This window comes from Bos taurus, chromosome 13, assembly GCF_002263795.3.
Source record: "Bos taurus isolate L1 Dominette 01449 registration number 42190680 breed Hereford chromosome 13, ARS-UCD2.0, whole genome shotgun sequence".
Classification (NCBI taxonomy): domain Eukaryota; kingdom Metazoa; phylum Chordata; class Mammalia; order Artiodactyla; family Bovidae; genus Bos; species Bos taurus.
In genome coordinates this window covers 32222026-32236109 of record NC_037340.1, presented here as the reverse complement: position 1 = coordinate 32236109, position 14084 = coordinate 32222026, and the positions used below count along the sequence as shown (strand labels likewise).

At 37.4% G+C, this 14084-nt stretch overlaps 1 protein-coding gene across 1 annotated transcript in view; it reads right to left on the bottom strand.

Moving 5' to 3' along the window:
• Nucleotides 1-9738: 9738 nt before the first annotated feature.
• Nucleotides 9739-14084, bottom strand: part of TMEM236 (transmembrane protein 236) — a 47371-nt gene continuing 43025 nt past the window's right edge. The window contains exon 4 of the mRNA XM_002692105.7: nt 9739-13302. Within this exon, the coding sequence (XP_002692151.1) occupies nt 12722-13302 (581 nt within the window). The 3' untranslated portion in view covers nt 9739-12721. The remainder of the gene's footprint in view (nt 13303-14084) is intronic.

Sequence of the window (14084 nt, the reverse complement as noted above, 5' to 3'; positions counted from 1 at the left end):
ATTAAACGTGGAATTGCCATCAGATCAGATCAGGTCAGATCAGTTGCTCAGTCGTGTCCGACTCTTTGTGACCCCATGAATCACAGCACGCCAGGCCTCCCTGTCCATCACCAGTTCCCGGAGTTCACTGAGACTCACGTCCATCGAGTCAATGATGCCATCCAGCCATCTCATCCTCTGTCGTCTCCTTCTCCTCTTGCCCCCAATCCCTCCCAGCATCAGAGTCTTTTCCAATGAGTCAACTCTTCGCATGAGGTGGCCAAAGTACTGGAGTTTCAGCTTTAGCATCATTCCTTCCAAAGAAATCCCAGGGCTGATCTCCTTCAGAATGGACTGGTTGGATGTCCTTGGAGTCCAAGGGACTCTCAAGAGTCTTCTCCAACACCACACTTCAAAAGCATCAATTCTTTGGCGCTCAGCCTTCTTCACAGTCCAACTCTCACATCCATACATGACCACAGGAAAAACCATAGCCTGACTAGATGAACTTTTGTTGGCAAAGTAATGTCTCTGCTTTTGAATATGCTATCTAGGTTGGTCATAATTTTCCTTCCAAAGAGTAAGCGTCTTTTAATTTCATGGCTGCAGTCACCATCTGTACTGATTTTGGTATATGATCCATCAATTTCACTTTTAGATGTATACCCAAAAAATTGAAAGCAGAGATGCAAACAAATATTTGTACACCAATGTTTATTCCCATTATTCATAGTAGCTAAAAGGTAAAAAGCAACACATGTCTATCAATAGATGAATGGATAAAACAATATATATACAATGGAATATTATATATATTAATATTATTCTATTCCATTGTAATAAAATAATATATCTAATGGAATATTATTAAGCCATAAAAAAGAAATTCTGATACCTGCTACAACACTTACAATCTTGAAATAACACAGACATAAATAATACACAAAAGGACAAATGCCTCATGATTTTACTTATATAAACGTAGAATAGACAAATTCATAAAGACAGGAAAAATACCTCTATTTTTACCAGGGACTAGTGGGGGAGGGGAAATGAGTGTTATTGTTTAATGGATTCAGAGTGTCCACTGGGGATGAAGAAGAGTTTTAAAAATAGTGGTGATAGTTGTACAACATTGCAAATACACTAAAACCACTGAGTTGTACATGAAAATGATAAATTTTATGTTATGTACATCTTACCACATTAAAATAAAATCCAACTCTTACCATCCTCTTTATACTTCTACTAAGTTTTGGTTCTGGTTTTCGTTTAGCTTTCTGATGGTTGTTTTCAACTAGTACTTCCTTCAAGCTAAAGGAGGATTTATATAAAATAAAGGAAATCCTCTTTTTTTCCTAATTGGTGAGACAATTGGTGAACTATTTCATTTCCTCTTAGATGCTCTCAAACATTACGTACCTCACACCCACTCAGTTCCATGTAAGATGAACTTAGTGACTCCTTTGTTCTGAAACAGTTCCAAGAAAATCAGCTCAACAAATTATTTGGTAGTCTATTCCATCGTTTCTCCTAGTTTAAACTGGTGATTTATACAGAAGTTTATTTGGTTTAACCATCTCTATCTTTTAATAGGCAAATTTGCTCAAATGATACCAAGATAATTTTGACTCAGAAGGAAAAAAAGATATAATGATGCAGTAAAATAAAAACTTAAAATTTTAAAGATAGAAAACTGGGATTTTAATTGTTCTTATTCTTCAATTTTCCAATCCTTATCAAAATACATCAAAACACCAATAATAAATTGCTTTTGCAATTTAATAGAAAGTAATTAACTTTATAGGAATGAAAAATCTTTGTATTGGATAATTTATCTAAAATTTGACTTTAGTTCATAATATTCTTCAGATAATATATTTAGATTTACTGTAATGTACAGAGTATTTGAAGAGCCAGTGTTTTGTTTGGCATGGCACATGTCTTTCAAAATAATTTAATTATAAGATTATTTGACATATTAAAAAGATCATAAATTATGACCAAATGGGCTTTATTCCAGGGATGCAAGGATTTTTCAATATTTGCAAATCAATAAAACTGATACACCACATTAACAAACTGAAAGATAAAAACCATATGATTATCTCAGTAGATGCAGAGAAAGCCTTTGACAAAATTCAAAACCCACTTATGATAAAAACTCTCCAGAAACCAGGCATTGAAGAAATATACCTCAACATAATAAAAGCCATATATGATAAATCCACTGCTGTTGCTACTGCTAAGTCGCTTCAGTCGTGTCCACCTCTGTGCAACCCCATAGACGGCAGCCCACCAGGCTCCCCCATCCCTGGGATTCTCCAGGCAAGAACACTGGAGTGGGTTGCCATTTCCTTATCCAATGCATGAAAGTGAAAAGTGAAAGTGAAGTCTCTCAGTCATGTCCAACTCTTCGGGACCCCATGGACTGCAGCCTACCAGGCTCCTCCGTCCATGGGATTTTCTAGGCAAGAGTACTGGAGTGGGGTGCCATCGCCTTCTCTGGATAAACCCACAGCAAACATTATCTTCAAAGGTGAAAAGTTGAAAACATTTCCCCTAAAGTCAGGAACAAGTCAAGGGTGCCCAATCTCATCACTACTTTCAGCATAGTTTTAGAAGTTTTAGCCATAGCAATCAGAGAAGAGCAAGAAATAAAAGGAATCCAGATTGGAGAAGAAGAAGTAAAACTCTCACTGTTTGCAGATGACAAGATCCTCTACATAGAAAACCCTAAAGACACACCAGAAAACTACTAGAGCTAATCAGTGAATATAGTAAAGTTGCAGGATATAAAATTAGTACACAGAAATCCCTTGCATTCCTATACACTAACAATGAGAAAACAGAAAGAGAAATTAAGGAAACAATCCCATTCACCATTGTGAAGAAAAGAATAAAATACTTAGGAATAAATTTACCTAAAGAAACAAAAGACCTATACATAGAAAACTATAAAACACTGATGAAAGAAATCAAAGATGACACAAATAGATGAAGAAATATACCATGTTCATGGATTAGGAGAATCAATATAGTGAAAATGAGTATACTACCCAAAACAATCTATAGATTAAATGCAATCCCTATCAAGCTACCAATGGTATTTTTCACAGAACTAGAACAAATAATTTCACAATTTGTATGGAAATACAAAAAATCTCGAATAGCCAAAGCAATCTTGAGAAAGAATGAAACTGGAGGAGTCAACGTGCCTGGCTTCAGACTATGCTACAAAGCTACAGTCATCAAGACAGTATGGCACTGTCACAAAGACAGAAATATAGATCAATGGAACAAAATAGAAAGCTCAGAGGTAAATCCATGCACCTAAGGACACCTTATCTTTGACAAAGGAGGTAAAAATATGCAATGGAGAAAAGGTAATCTCTTTAACAAGTGGTTCTGGGAAAACTGGTTAACCACCTGTAAAAGAATGAAACTAGAACACTTTCTAATACCATACACAAAAATAAACTCAAAATGGATTAAAGATCCAAATGTAAGACCAGAAACTTTAAAACTCCTAGAGGAAAACATAGGCAGAACACTCTCTGACATAAATCACAGCAAGATCCTCTGTGACCAACCCTCCAGAGTAATGGAAATAAAAGCAAAACTAAACAAATGGGACCTAAATAAACTTAAAAGCTTTTGCACAACAAAGGAAACTACAAGTGAGGTGAAAAGACAGCCTTCAGAATGGGAGAAAATAATAACCAATGAAGCAACTGACAAAGAATTAATCTCAAAAATATACAAGCAGCTCATGCTCAATATCAGAATAATAAATGACCCAATCAAAAAACGGGTGAAAAAACTAAACAGACATTTCTCCTAAGAAGAAATACAAATGGCAGACAAACACATGAAAAGATGCTCAACTTTACTCATTATCAGAGAAATGCACATCAAAAACACAATGAGGTACCATCTCGCGCCAGTCAGAATGGCTGCTATCAGAAAGTCTACGAACAATAAGTGCTGGAGGGGTTGTGGAGGAAAGGGAACCCTCTTAAACTGTAGGTGGGGATGCAAACTGGTACAGTCACTATGGAGAACAGTGAGGAGATTCCTTTAAAAAAAAACTGGAAATAGAACTGCTATATGACCCAGCAATCCCACTGCTGGGCATACATACTGAGGAAACCAGAATTGAAAGAGACACCTGTACCCCAATGTTCATTGCAACACTGTTTACAATAGCTAGGACATGGAAGCAACCTAGATGTTCATCAGCAGACGAATGGATAAGAAAGCTGTGGTACATATACACAATGGACTATTACTCAGCTATTAAAAAGAATACATTTGAGTCAGTTCTAATGAGGTGGATGAAATTGGAGCCTATTATACAAAGTGAAGAAAGTCAGAAAGAAAAACACCAATACAGTATATTAATGCATATATATGGAATTTAGAAAGATGGTAATGACAACCTTATATGCAAGACCAGTCCCATCACTTCATGGCAAATAGATGGGGAAACAGTGGACACAGTCACTGACTTTATTTTTGGGGGCTCTAAAATCACTGCAGATGGTGATTGTAGCCATGAAATTAAAAGACACTTGCTCCTTGGAAGGAAAGTTATGACCAACCTAGACAGCATATTAAAAAGCAGAGACATTAGTTTGCCAACAAAGGTCCATCTAGTCAAGGCTATGGTTTTTCCAGTGGTCATGTATGGATGTGAGAGTTGGACTACAAAGAAGGCTGAGTGCCGAAGAATTGATGCTTTTGAAGTGTGGTGTTGGAGAAGACTCTTGAGAGTCCCTTGGACTGCAAGGAGATCCAACCAGTACATCCTAAAAGAGATCAGTCCTGGGTGTTCATTGGAAGGACTGATGTTGAAGCTGAAACTCCAATACTTTGGCCACCTGATGTGAAGAGCTGACTCATTTGATAAGACCCTGATGCTGGGAAAGATTGAGGGCAGGAGGATAAGGGGACGACAGAGGATGAGATGGCTGGATGGTGTCACAGACTTCATGGAAATGGGTTTGGGTGGACTCTGGGAGTTGGTGATGGGCAGGGAGGCCTGGCATGCTGTGGTTCATGGGGTCACAAAGAGTCAGACACGACTGAGCAACTGAACTGAACTGAACTGAACTGATATGCAAGACAGCAAAAAAGACACAGATATAAAGAACAGACTTTTGGACTCTGTGAGAGAAGGTGAGAGTGGGATGATTTGAGAGAATAGCATTGAAACATTATATTACCATATGTGAAATAGATGACCAGACTAAGTTCGACGCATGAAACAGGGCACTCAAAGACGGTGTACTGAGACAACCCAGAGGGATGGAATGGGGAGGGAGACAGGAGTGGGGTTCGGGATGGGGGACACATGTACACCCATGGCTGATTCATGTCCATGTATGGCAAAACCCACCACAATATTGTAATTTGCAGATCCAATTATAATAAATTAATAATAAATAATGTTTATATTAATAATGTTATAATATGATTAATATATTTATAATAAATTAATATTTAAAGGCTTGTTTGACCCATTTTATATTTGAAAAAAAACTAAGAATAAGGCAAAAAATGTATTTTTATGATCTGTAAATGATCCAGATTTTAGAGATGGAAATCAAGACACAAAAGCAGAGGGTATCTTCTTCAAACTACACCAAATATGTAATATTATCTATAATTGTAAGCAATTTAAAAGGTAATTTTTTAGTTTATGTAATAAAATATTCTGGAAAACCTATTTTCTAAGGAACCTACATCTTTAAGAAGAAAAATAAAGAAATACATTGTAGAAAAAGAAGACTTTCCTAAAAAAAAGTCCATTAATATTCCAATTTCAAAGCAAAAGAAATTATGAGATTTTTATTGATAATCAGTTAGTTCAGTCACTCAGTTGTGCCCGACTCTTTTCGACCCCATGAATCGCAGCACGCCAGGCCTCCCTATCCATCACCAACTCCCGGAGTTCACCCAAACTCATGTCCACCGAGTCGGTGATACCATCCAGCCATCTCATCCTCTGTCGTCCCCTTCTCCTCCTGCCCCCAATCCCTCCCAGCATCAGAGTCTTTTCCAATGAGTCAACTCTTTGCATGAGGTGGCCAAAGTATTGGAGTTTCAGCTTTAGCACCATTCCTTGCAAAGAACACCCTGGACTGATCTCCTTTAGAATGGGTTGGTTGGATCTCCTTGAAGTCCAAGGGACTCTCATAGGCACATCCTAAATATTAAGATTTGTGTATGTATAAATGCCAGTTTAAAAGCAAATATTACTTTGGAAAATATTATCCCCAAAACATATTTTAAAAGTTTGATGTATTTAAGACTACACTATTTTTTTTTGCTTTCAAATTATTATGCTGGAGAAGACTCTTGAGACTCCCTTGGACAGCAAGATCAAACCAGTCAATCCTAAAGGAAATCAACCTTGAATATTTATTGAAGGACTGATGCTGAAGCTCCAATACTTTGGCCACCTGATGTAAAAAGACACTTCACTGGAAAAGACACTGATGCTGAGAAAGATTGAAGACAAAAGGAGGAGGGGTCAGCAGAGGATGAGATGGTTAGATAGTATCACCAACTCAATGGATATGAATTTGAGCAAATTCCAGGACATACTTGAGTATAGAGGAGTCTGGCATTTTGCAGTCCATGGGGTCGCAAAGAGTTGAACACGACTTAGTGACTGAACAACAACAACACTACTACTTTTTTAGGAAGACATTTTTTTGTTTGAGCAATTTTAGGTTTACAACAAAATTGAGTGGAAATTACAAAGACTTCCCATCTCCTCCCCTGTTCCCACACATGCATAGGTTTTGGTTTTCTTGGTTTTTCTCTATTGATTTTGTTTCAATTTCATTGATTTCTGCTGTAATTCTTATTATTTCTTTTCTTCCCCTTTTTGACTTTTGATTGTTCTTCTTTTTCTAGCTTCCCAAGGTGGAAACTTATTTTACTATAAAGTGAAAGTGAAAGTGAAGTCGCTCAGTCGTGTCCGACCCTCAGTGACCCCCACGGACTGCAGCCTTCCAGGCTCCTCTGTCCATGGGATTCTCCAGGCAAGAGCACTGGAGTGGGGTGCCATTGCCAACCCCATACATTTGGATAAGTTTGTTTTCATTTTATTTACTCCAAAATATATTTTAATTTCTGGTGAGACTTCTTCTTTGACCCATGTGTTATTTGGAAATGTGCTGCATAATCTCCATGTAATTGGGAATTTTTCTATTACCTGTCTGTTATTGATTTCTAACTTAATTCCCTTATGAGAAAAGACTTTATATTGTTTTTATTCTTTTAAATTTGTTGAAGTGTGTGTTATGCCCCAGAATATGGCTTATCTTGGTAAATGTTTCTTGTGAGCTTGAGAGAATGTGTATTCTGCTGTGGTCAGATGAAGTAGACCTTAGAAGTCAATGATATTCAATTAATTGATTAGTGTCATTGAATTCAACTCTGTCTTTACTGATTTTCTATCTGCTGGAACTGTCCATTTCTGAGAGATTGGTGTTGAAGTTTCCAACTATGATAGTAGCTTCATCTATTTCTTTCTGTGGTTCTATCAGTTTTTGCCTTATGTGGCTCTGTCATTAGGCACATAACACACTAATTCTCCTGAGAGAATTGACTCCTTTATTATTATGTAATAATCCCTTTCTTGAAAAATTTTCCTTACTTTGAAGTCTGTTCTGTCTGAAGTGAATGTTAGTGCTGCTTTCTTTTGATTAGTGTTCAGATCAGATCAGTCACTCAGTCATGTCCGACTCTTTGCGACCCCATGAATCACAGCACGCCAGGCCTCCCTGTCCATCCCAACTCCCAGAGTTCACTGAGACTCATGTCCATCGAGTCAGTGATGCCATCCAGCCATCTCATCCTCTGTCGTCCCCTTCTCCTCCTGCCCCCAATCCCTCCCAGCATCAGAGTCTTTTCCAATGAGTCAACTCTTCTCGTGAGGTGGCCAAAGTACTGGATTTCAGCTTCAGCACCATTCCTTCCAAAGAAATCCCAGGGCTGATCTCCTTCACAATGGACTGGTTGGATCTCCTTGAAGTCCAACGGACTCTCAAGAGTCTTCTCCAACACCACAGTTCAAAAGCATCAATTGTTCGGTGCTCAGCCTTCTTCACAGTCCAACTCTCACATCCATACCTGACCACAGGAAAAACCATAGCCTTGACTAGACGAACCTTTGTTGTCAAAGTAATGTCTCTGCTTTTGAATATGTTATCTAGGTTGGTCATAACTTTCCTTCCAAAGAGTAAGTGTCTTTTAATTTCATGGCTGCAGTCACCATCTGCAGTGATTTTGGAGCCCAGAAAAATAAAGTCTGACACGGTTTCCACTGTTTCCCCATCTATTTCCCATGAAGTGGTGGGACCGGATGCCATGATCTTCATTTTCTGAATGTTGACCTTTAAGTCAACTTTTTCACTTTCCATTTTCACTTTCATCAAGAGGCTTTTTAGTTCCTCTTCACTTTCTGCCATAAGGATGGTGTCATCTGCATATCTGAGTTTATTGATATTTTTCCCGGCAATCTTGATTCCAGCTTGTGCTTCATCCAGCCCAGTGTTTCTCATGATGTACTCTGCATATAAGTTAAATAAACAGGGTGACAATATACAGCCTTAACATACTCCTTTTCCTATTTGGAACCAGTCTGTTGTTCCATGTCCAGTTCTAACTGTTGCTTCCTGACCTGCATACAGATTTCTCAAGAGGCAGATCAGGTGGTCTGGTATGCCCATCTCTTTCAGAATTTTCCACAGTCTATTGTGATCCACACAGTCAAAGGCTTTGGCATAGTCAGTAAAGCAGAAATAGATGTTTTTCTGGAACTCTCTTGCTTTTTCCATGATCCAGTGGATGTTGGCAATTTGATCTCTGGTTCCTCTGCCTTTTTGAAAACCAGCTTGAACATCAGGAAGTTCACGGTTCACATATTGCTGAAGCCTGGCTTGGAGAATTTTGACCATTACTTTACTAGCATGTGAGATGAGTACAACTGTGCGGTAGTTTGAGCATTCTTTGGCATTGCCTTTCTTTGGGATTAGAATGAAAACTGACCTTTTCCAGTCCTGTGGCCACTGCGGAGTTTTCCAAATTTGCTGGCATATTGAGTGCAGCACTTTCACAGCATCATCTTTCAGGATTTGGAATAGCTCAACTGGAATTCTATCACCTCCACTAGCTTTGTTCGTAGTGATGCTTTCTAAGGCCCACCTGACTTCACATTCCAGGATGTCTGGCTCTAGGTCAGTGATCACACCATCGTGATTATCTGGGTCATGAAGATCTTTTTTGTACAGTTCTTCTGTGTATTCTTGCCATCTCGTCTTAATATCTTCTACTTCTGTTAGGTCCATACCATTTCTGTCCTTTATCGAGCCCATCTTTGCATGAAATGTTCCTTTGTTAGCTATGATTTTCTTGAAGAGATCTCCAGTCTTTCCCATTCTGTTGTTTTCCTCTTATTTCTTTGCATTGATCACTGAAGAAGTTTTTCTTATCTCTTCTTGCTATTCTTTGGAACTCTGCATTCAGATGTTTATATCTTTCCCTTTCTCCTTTGCTTTTCACTTTTCTTCTTTTCACAGCTATTTGTAAAGCCTCCCTTGGATGGAGAAAAATATACCATGATTAGTGTTAGCATGGTATATTTTTCTCCATCCATTTTCTTTTAACCGATATGTAACGTTTATAACTTTTTATAAGGACACAAAAGCTGCACGGGTCTTAAAAAAAAACCATTAGAAACAATGAGAATTGCAATGTAATTTTAATAGCATAACTTTTAATCACAGAGTGTATAACAACCAATGCTTTATTAGCATAATTTGCTGCAATGCCTGTTAAATACCATAGACAAAGTTTATAAACACGTGCATACCCTTAAAACTATTAAATTACATTAGGTACTCTGTAATTGTCCTCCTACATGGAGTCTTTTGTACATGCCTTCATTATTTATACAGTGTTGTGACTCTCCAAAATATCAGGCACATTCATGTTCAAATATTAGGTGCAAAATGCATTCTAAACTCCAATAAGTAATACTTCCCAAATTATCTGAGCGTTGTTCACTGTATAAATTCCAATACAAAGGTAAATATAAATGTACATAAAATATTTTCATATTTAGGAATATTACAATCAACTACATAGTTATATCAGAGAAGGCAATGGCACCCCACTCTAGTACTCTTGCCTGGAAAATACAATGGACAGAGGAGTCTGGTGGGCTGCAGTCCATGGGGTCACTAAGAGTCGGACACGACTGAGCGACTTCACTTTCACTTTTCACTTTCATGCATTGGAGAAGGACATGGCAACCCACTCCAGTGTTCTTGCCTGGAGAATCCCAGGGACGGGGGAGCCTGGTGGGCTGCCGTCTATGGGGTCGCACAGAGTCGGACATGACTGAAGCGACTTAGCAGCAGCACATAGTTATATATTCTTCTTAATAAAAAATAATCAGGTATAAATTGAAATAAATTATTTGTATGATAATCTGGTTTTAGAGTTATAAGCATTATAAGTTTCTATGGGATTGACAGAGGAAGATAAAACGCATTGTTAAACAAGATATGCTCAGGCCTTTCTTTAAGGAATTTAAAGATTAATGAGGAACTCAGAAAAGCAAACACCCAATGAAAGTCTTTAAAAGTGCTATAGTTAGGGTTCTGAAAGAACTCATAAGAGGGACACTTTGATGTCTGATGAGTTAATACCTACATCAAGTTTAAGTCCTTTAAAATTTTAACCTTTTTCAAAAAACATTTATTTATTTGGCTCTGCCAGGTCTTTAGTTGCAGCATGCAGGATCTAGCTCCCTGACTGGGGATTGAATCTAGTAGCCTGCACGTGGGAGCATGGAGTCTTAGCCACAGGACCACCAGGGAAGTCCACTTACATCAACTTTAATCTCTATATTCAGTAGATTACTCACTTCTAAACATAACACTATTTGATGAAAAATTATCGTCTGAGGTAACCTGAAGATTTCATATATTATTTTTCACAAGTGTATGGTTTAAATTATTATTCCCAGAGAGTAAGCAAAGACACAGAAAAGAAAAAAATAGGAAAATTAAAACAATGCATTAAGCTACCTGTTTCTCTGTAGGGATTTGATCCAATTAAAAGTCTTAGCATTTATCAGTTATTATAGTTAGCCAGACAATACAATGAAAACACTCCCTATCTAGTTAATCCTCTCAGACCTATAAAGTACTATTTAACCTTATTTGTAGCTCAAACAGTAAAGAATCTGCCTGCAGTGCAGGAGACCTGTGTTGGGAAAATCCCCTGGAGAAGGGAATGGCAATCCACTCCAGTATTCTTGCCTGGAGAATCCCATGGAAAGAGGAGCCTGGCAGACTACAGTTCATGGGATTGCAAAGAGTCACACAGGACTGAGCAACTAATACTACTAACCTTATTAAAGTACCAGTAATATACTCACTTTTGGATGTTTGCCCCAAGTCATAAAACCAGAAGTTAAGCTTTTAGCAACTGTGAATAGACCTTATCTTAAGTATAAGGAAAAACCATAAAGCCTAGGGGGAGAGTGAGACTGGAGGATTTGGTGGAGAGTTGGAACGGCAGTAAAATCAGTTATTCATTCTTTAAGCTATTTGTTACCAAAGATCACTGAAGAGACTGCCTGTGTAAAACATTACTCTGCACATGTAAGACTCTCAGAAATCTCTGTAGCATCGGTAAATTTATATAGAGTGGAGAGCCCCTGCTATGTATATCTGAGGGTATCCCAACATATGAAATCAAATCACATAATTCCATATTTAATTATTTAATGTCAAGATAACTATTATATATTATCACAAAAAACACTAATGCACTTGCTGTTATATTTGTAAGTTGAACTTCTAACTTTAAACAGGGCTTGCACCTTGCTTTCATGATGGTATCAAATTCCAAATAAATATTCTTTTACTTTGAAATTTCCCTCTTCAATTAATGGCTTCCTGTTATAAAAGTTTATCTATATCTTACCTTAACTTCATTACATTAGATTGAGTCAAATGTCTGTGAAATTAAATTGCTTTCTCTGCTGAAATCAACTGACTACATAAAAATCTCTTGCCACAGTGGAATAAAGAACATAATTACATGTCTGAAGGAGACTCTTAAACAATTCAATTTTTTTTTAAAAATACATGAATCAGCCATGGGTGTGCATGTGTCCCCAGTCCTGAATTCCCCTTCCACCTCCCTCCCCATCCTATCCCTCAGGGTCCATTTGTTAAAAGTATTGATAGAATCTAAACTTATTTAATAATAACAGGCTTATTTCCTAAAATTAATTTTAACAAATTCTTGTAATGCCCTTTCTGTCAACAGTAAAAAAATCTCATTCTTGGACTAACTTAGCAGGAAGACATGTTCTCATTTTTTTTTTTTTTTAATGTTCTCATTTTTTAAGATGCTTTACTGAAGGGTACTTTTAGAAAAAATGCAGAATATGTAACAAAAATAACTACGGACATTTTCTACAAATCGAGGGGAACCAACTTATTAGACTACAACTTTGCTTACATTTAGCACCATTTGCATACATTTAAAAAATTGACATGTTATAGTTTTTAAAAATAGTTTTTTCTCTAGCATCTATTTCTTCATTTCTTCCTAGAGCACAAAGTAACGTATGCCTGCCCCCCAAAAAGATCACAAATATATGCATGTGCATAAAAAAGAGGTTTGACTATAGGACATTTTCTCTTTAAAAAGATCTCTCAAAGGTAGAAAACATCCTGAATCTTGTTAAGAAATTGAAGTAAACATAAGACAGAGTCACCAGCACATTTTTAAAAAGACCCAATACGGGTGTGATTGTTCCCAGGCCTATGATTAAACTCAGTCTAACAAAGATAAAAGGTAGATCCTGGAGAAGGATGGCAAAGGAATTCAGAAGCGGGTTCCGGGGAGTGAATATCATTCGAAGAAGAGAAATGTAACTGAAGATGTAGACCACGTACACCCAGCCTGACTTGTACACCCTGGGGTGTCCGGCCACCCGCACCATTTCTATGGTGTCAGCCCACAGAGGAAAGCTCCCGAGGAAGATCTCTGCACGCACGTCCTGCTGGGACAGCGTTCTCAGGATTCCCCACTCAAAGGTGGGATCCTGGGGTCCCTCCAGCTCAGGAGAGGAGTTCCCTGTGGCGCCTCCTAGTGGCCGCGACAAGTGGGTCCTGTTGGCTGGCTGTGGGCGAGTCGGGTTTTCTTCATTTTGCTTCGCTTCACATGTCACAGTTCTTATTTGTTGCAAATTGGTCGTATGGATGTGCCTGTCTTCATTACCTGCAACAAATTGATTCATTTAAATTTTAAATCTTTATTAAAATGTAACTTTTCATTCAATTTTATTTAAACTTACAGGGATTTCCCTGGTGATCCAGTGGCTAAGATTCCATGCTCTGAATGCAGGGGCTTGGGTTTGATCCCTGGTCAGGGAACTAGATCTACAGGCTGCAACCAAAAGGTCAGGCTCAGCTGCAAGGAAGACGGAAGGGCCCACAGGCTGCAACCCAATAAATAAGTGACTGTGTGTGTTACTGGCTCAATTGTGTCTGACTCTTTGTGACCCCAGGGGGTGTAGCCCACCAGGCTCCTCCATCCATGGGATTTTCCAGGCATGAATACTGGAGTGGGTTGCCATTTCCTTCTCCAATAAACAAATAAAAGAATAAATATTATAAAATAAATAAATAAATATTACCTTATTTATATTTGGTGCAGTCAAATAAATAAATTTAGAAATAAATTTTAATTTTAAATGATTTATTTAAATTTTTAAATTTTAAATAAAATTTCACTTTTAAATGCTTTATTTAAATTTTTAAATTTTAAATAAAATTTAACTTTTCCTTCAATTTGTTTAAAATTTAAACATTTTAAATTTCAAAATTTATTTAAACATAAAATTCTTAAAGTTTTATTTAAAGTGAAATTTTTATTTAAACTTGAAAATGAAATATGAGTGATCTCTTATTTGAGGTCTGTGTCACACATAGAACTTCAAGATAGCAATGGATAGCACAGTGCCAAAAAATGTAGAAGCAGAGAATGCTCTTTATGTCTTT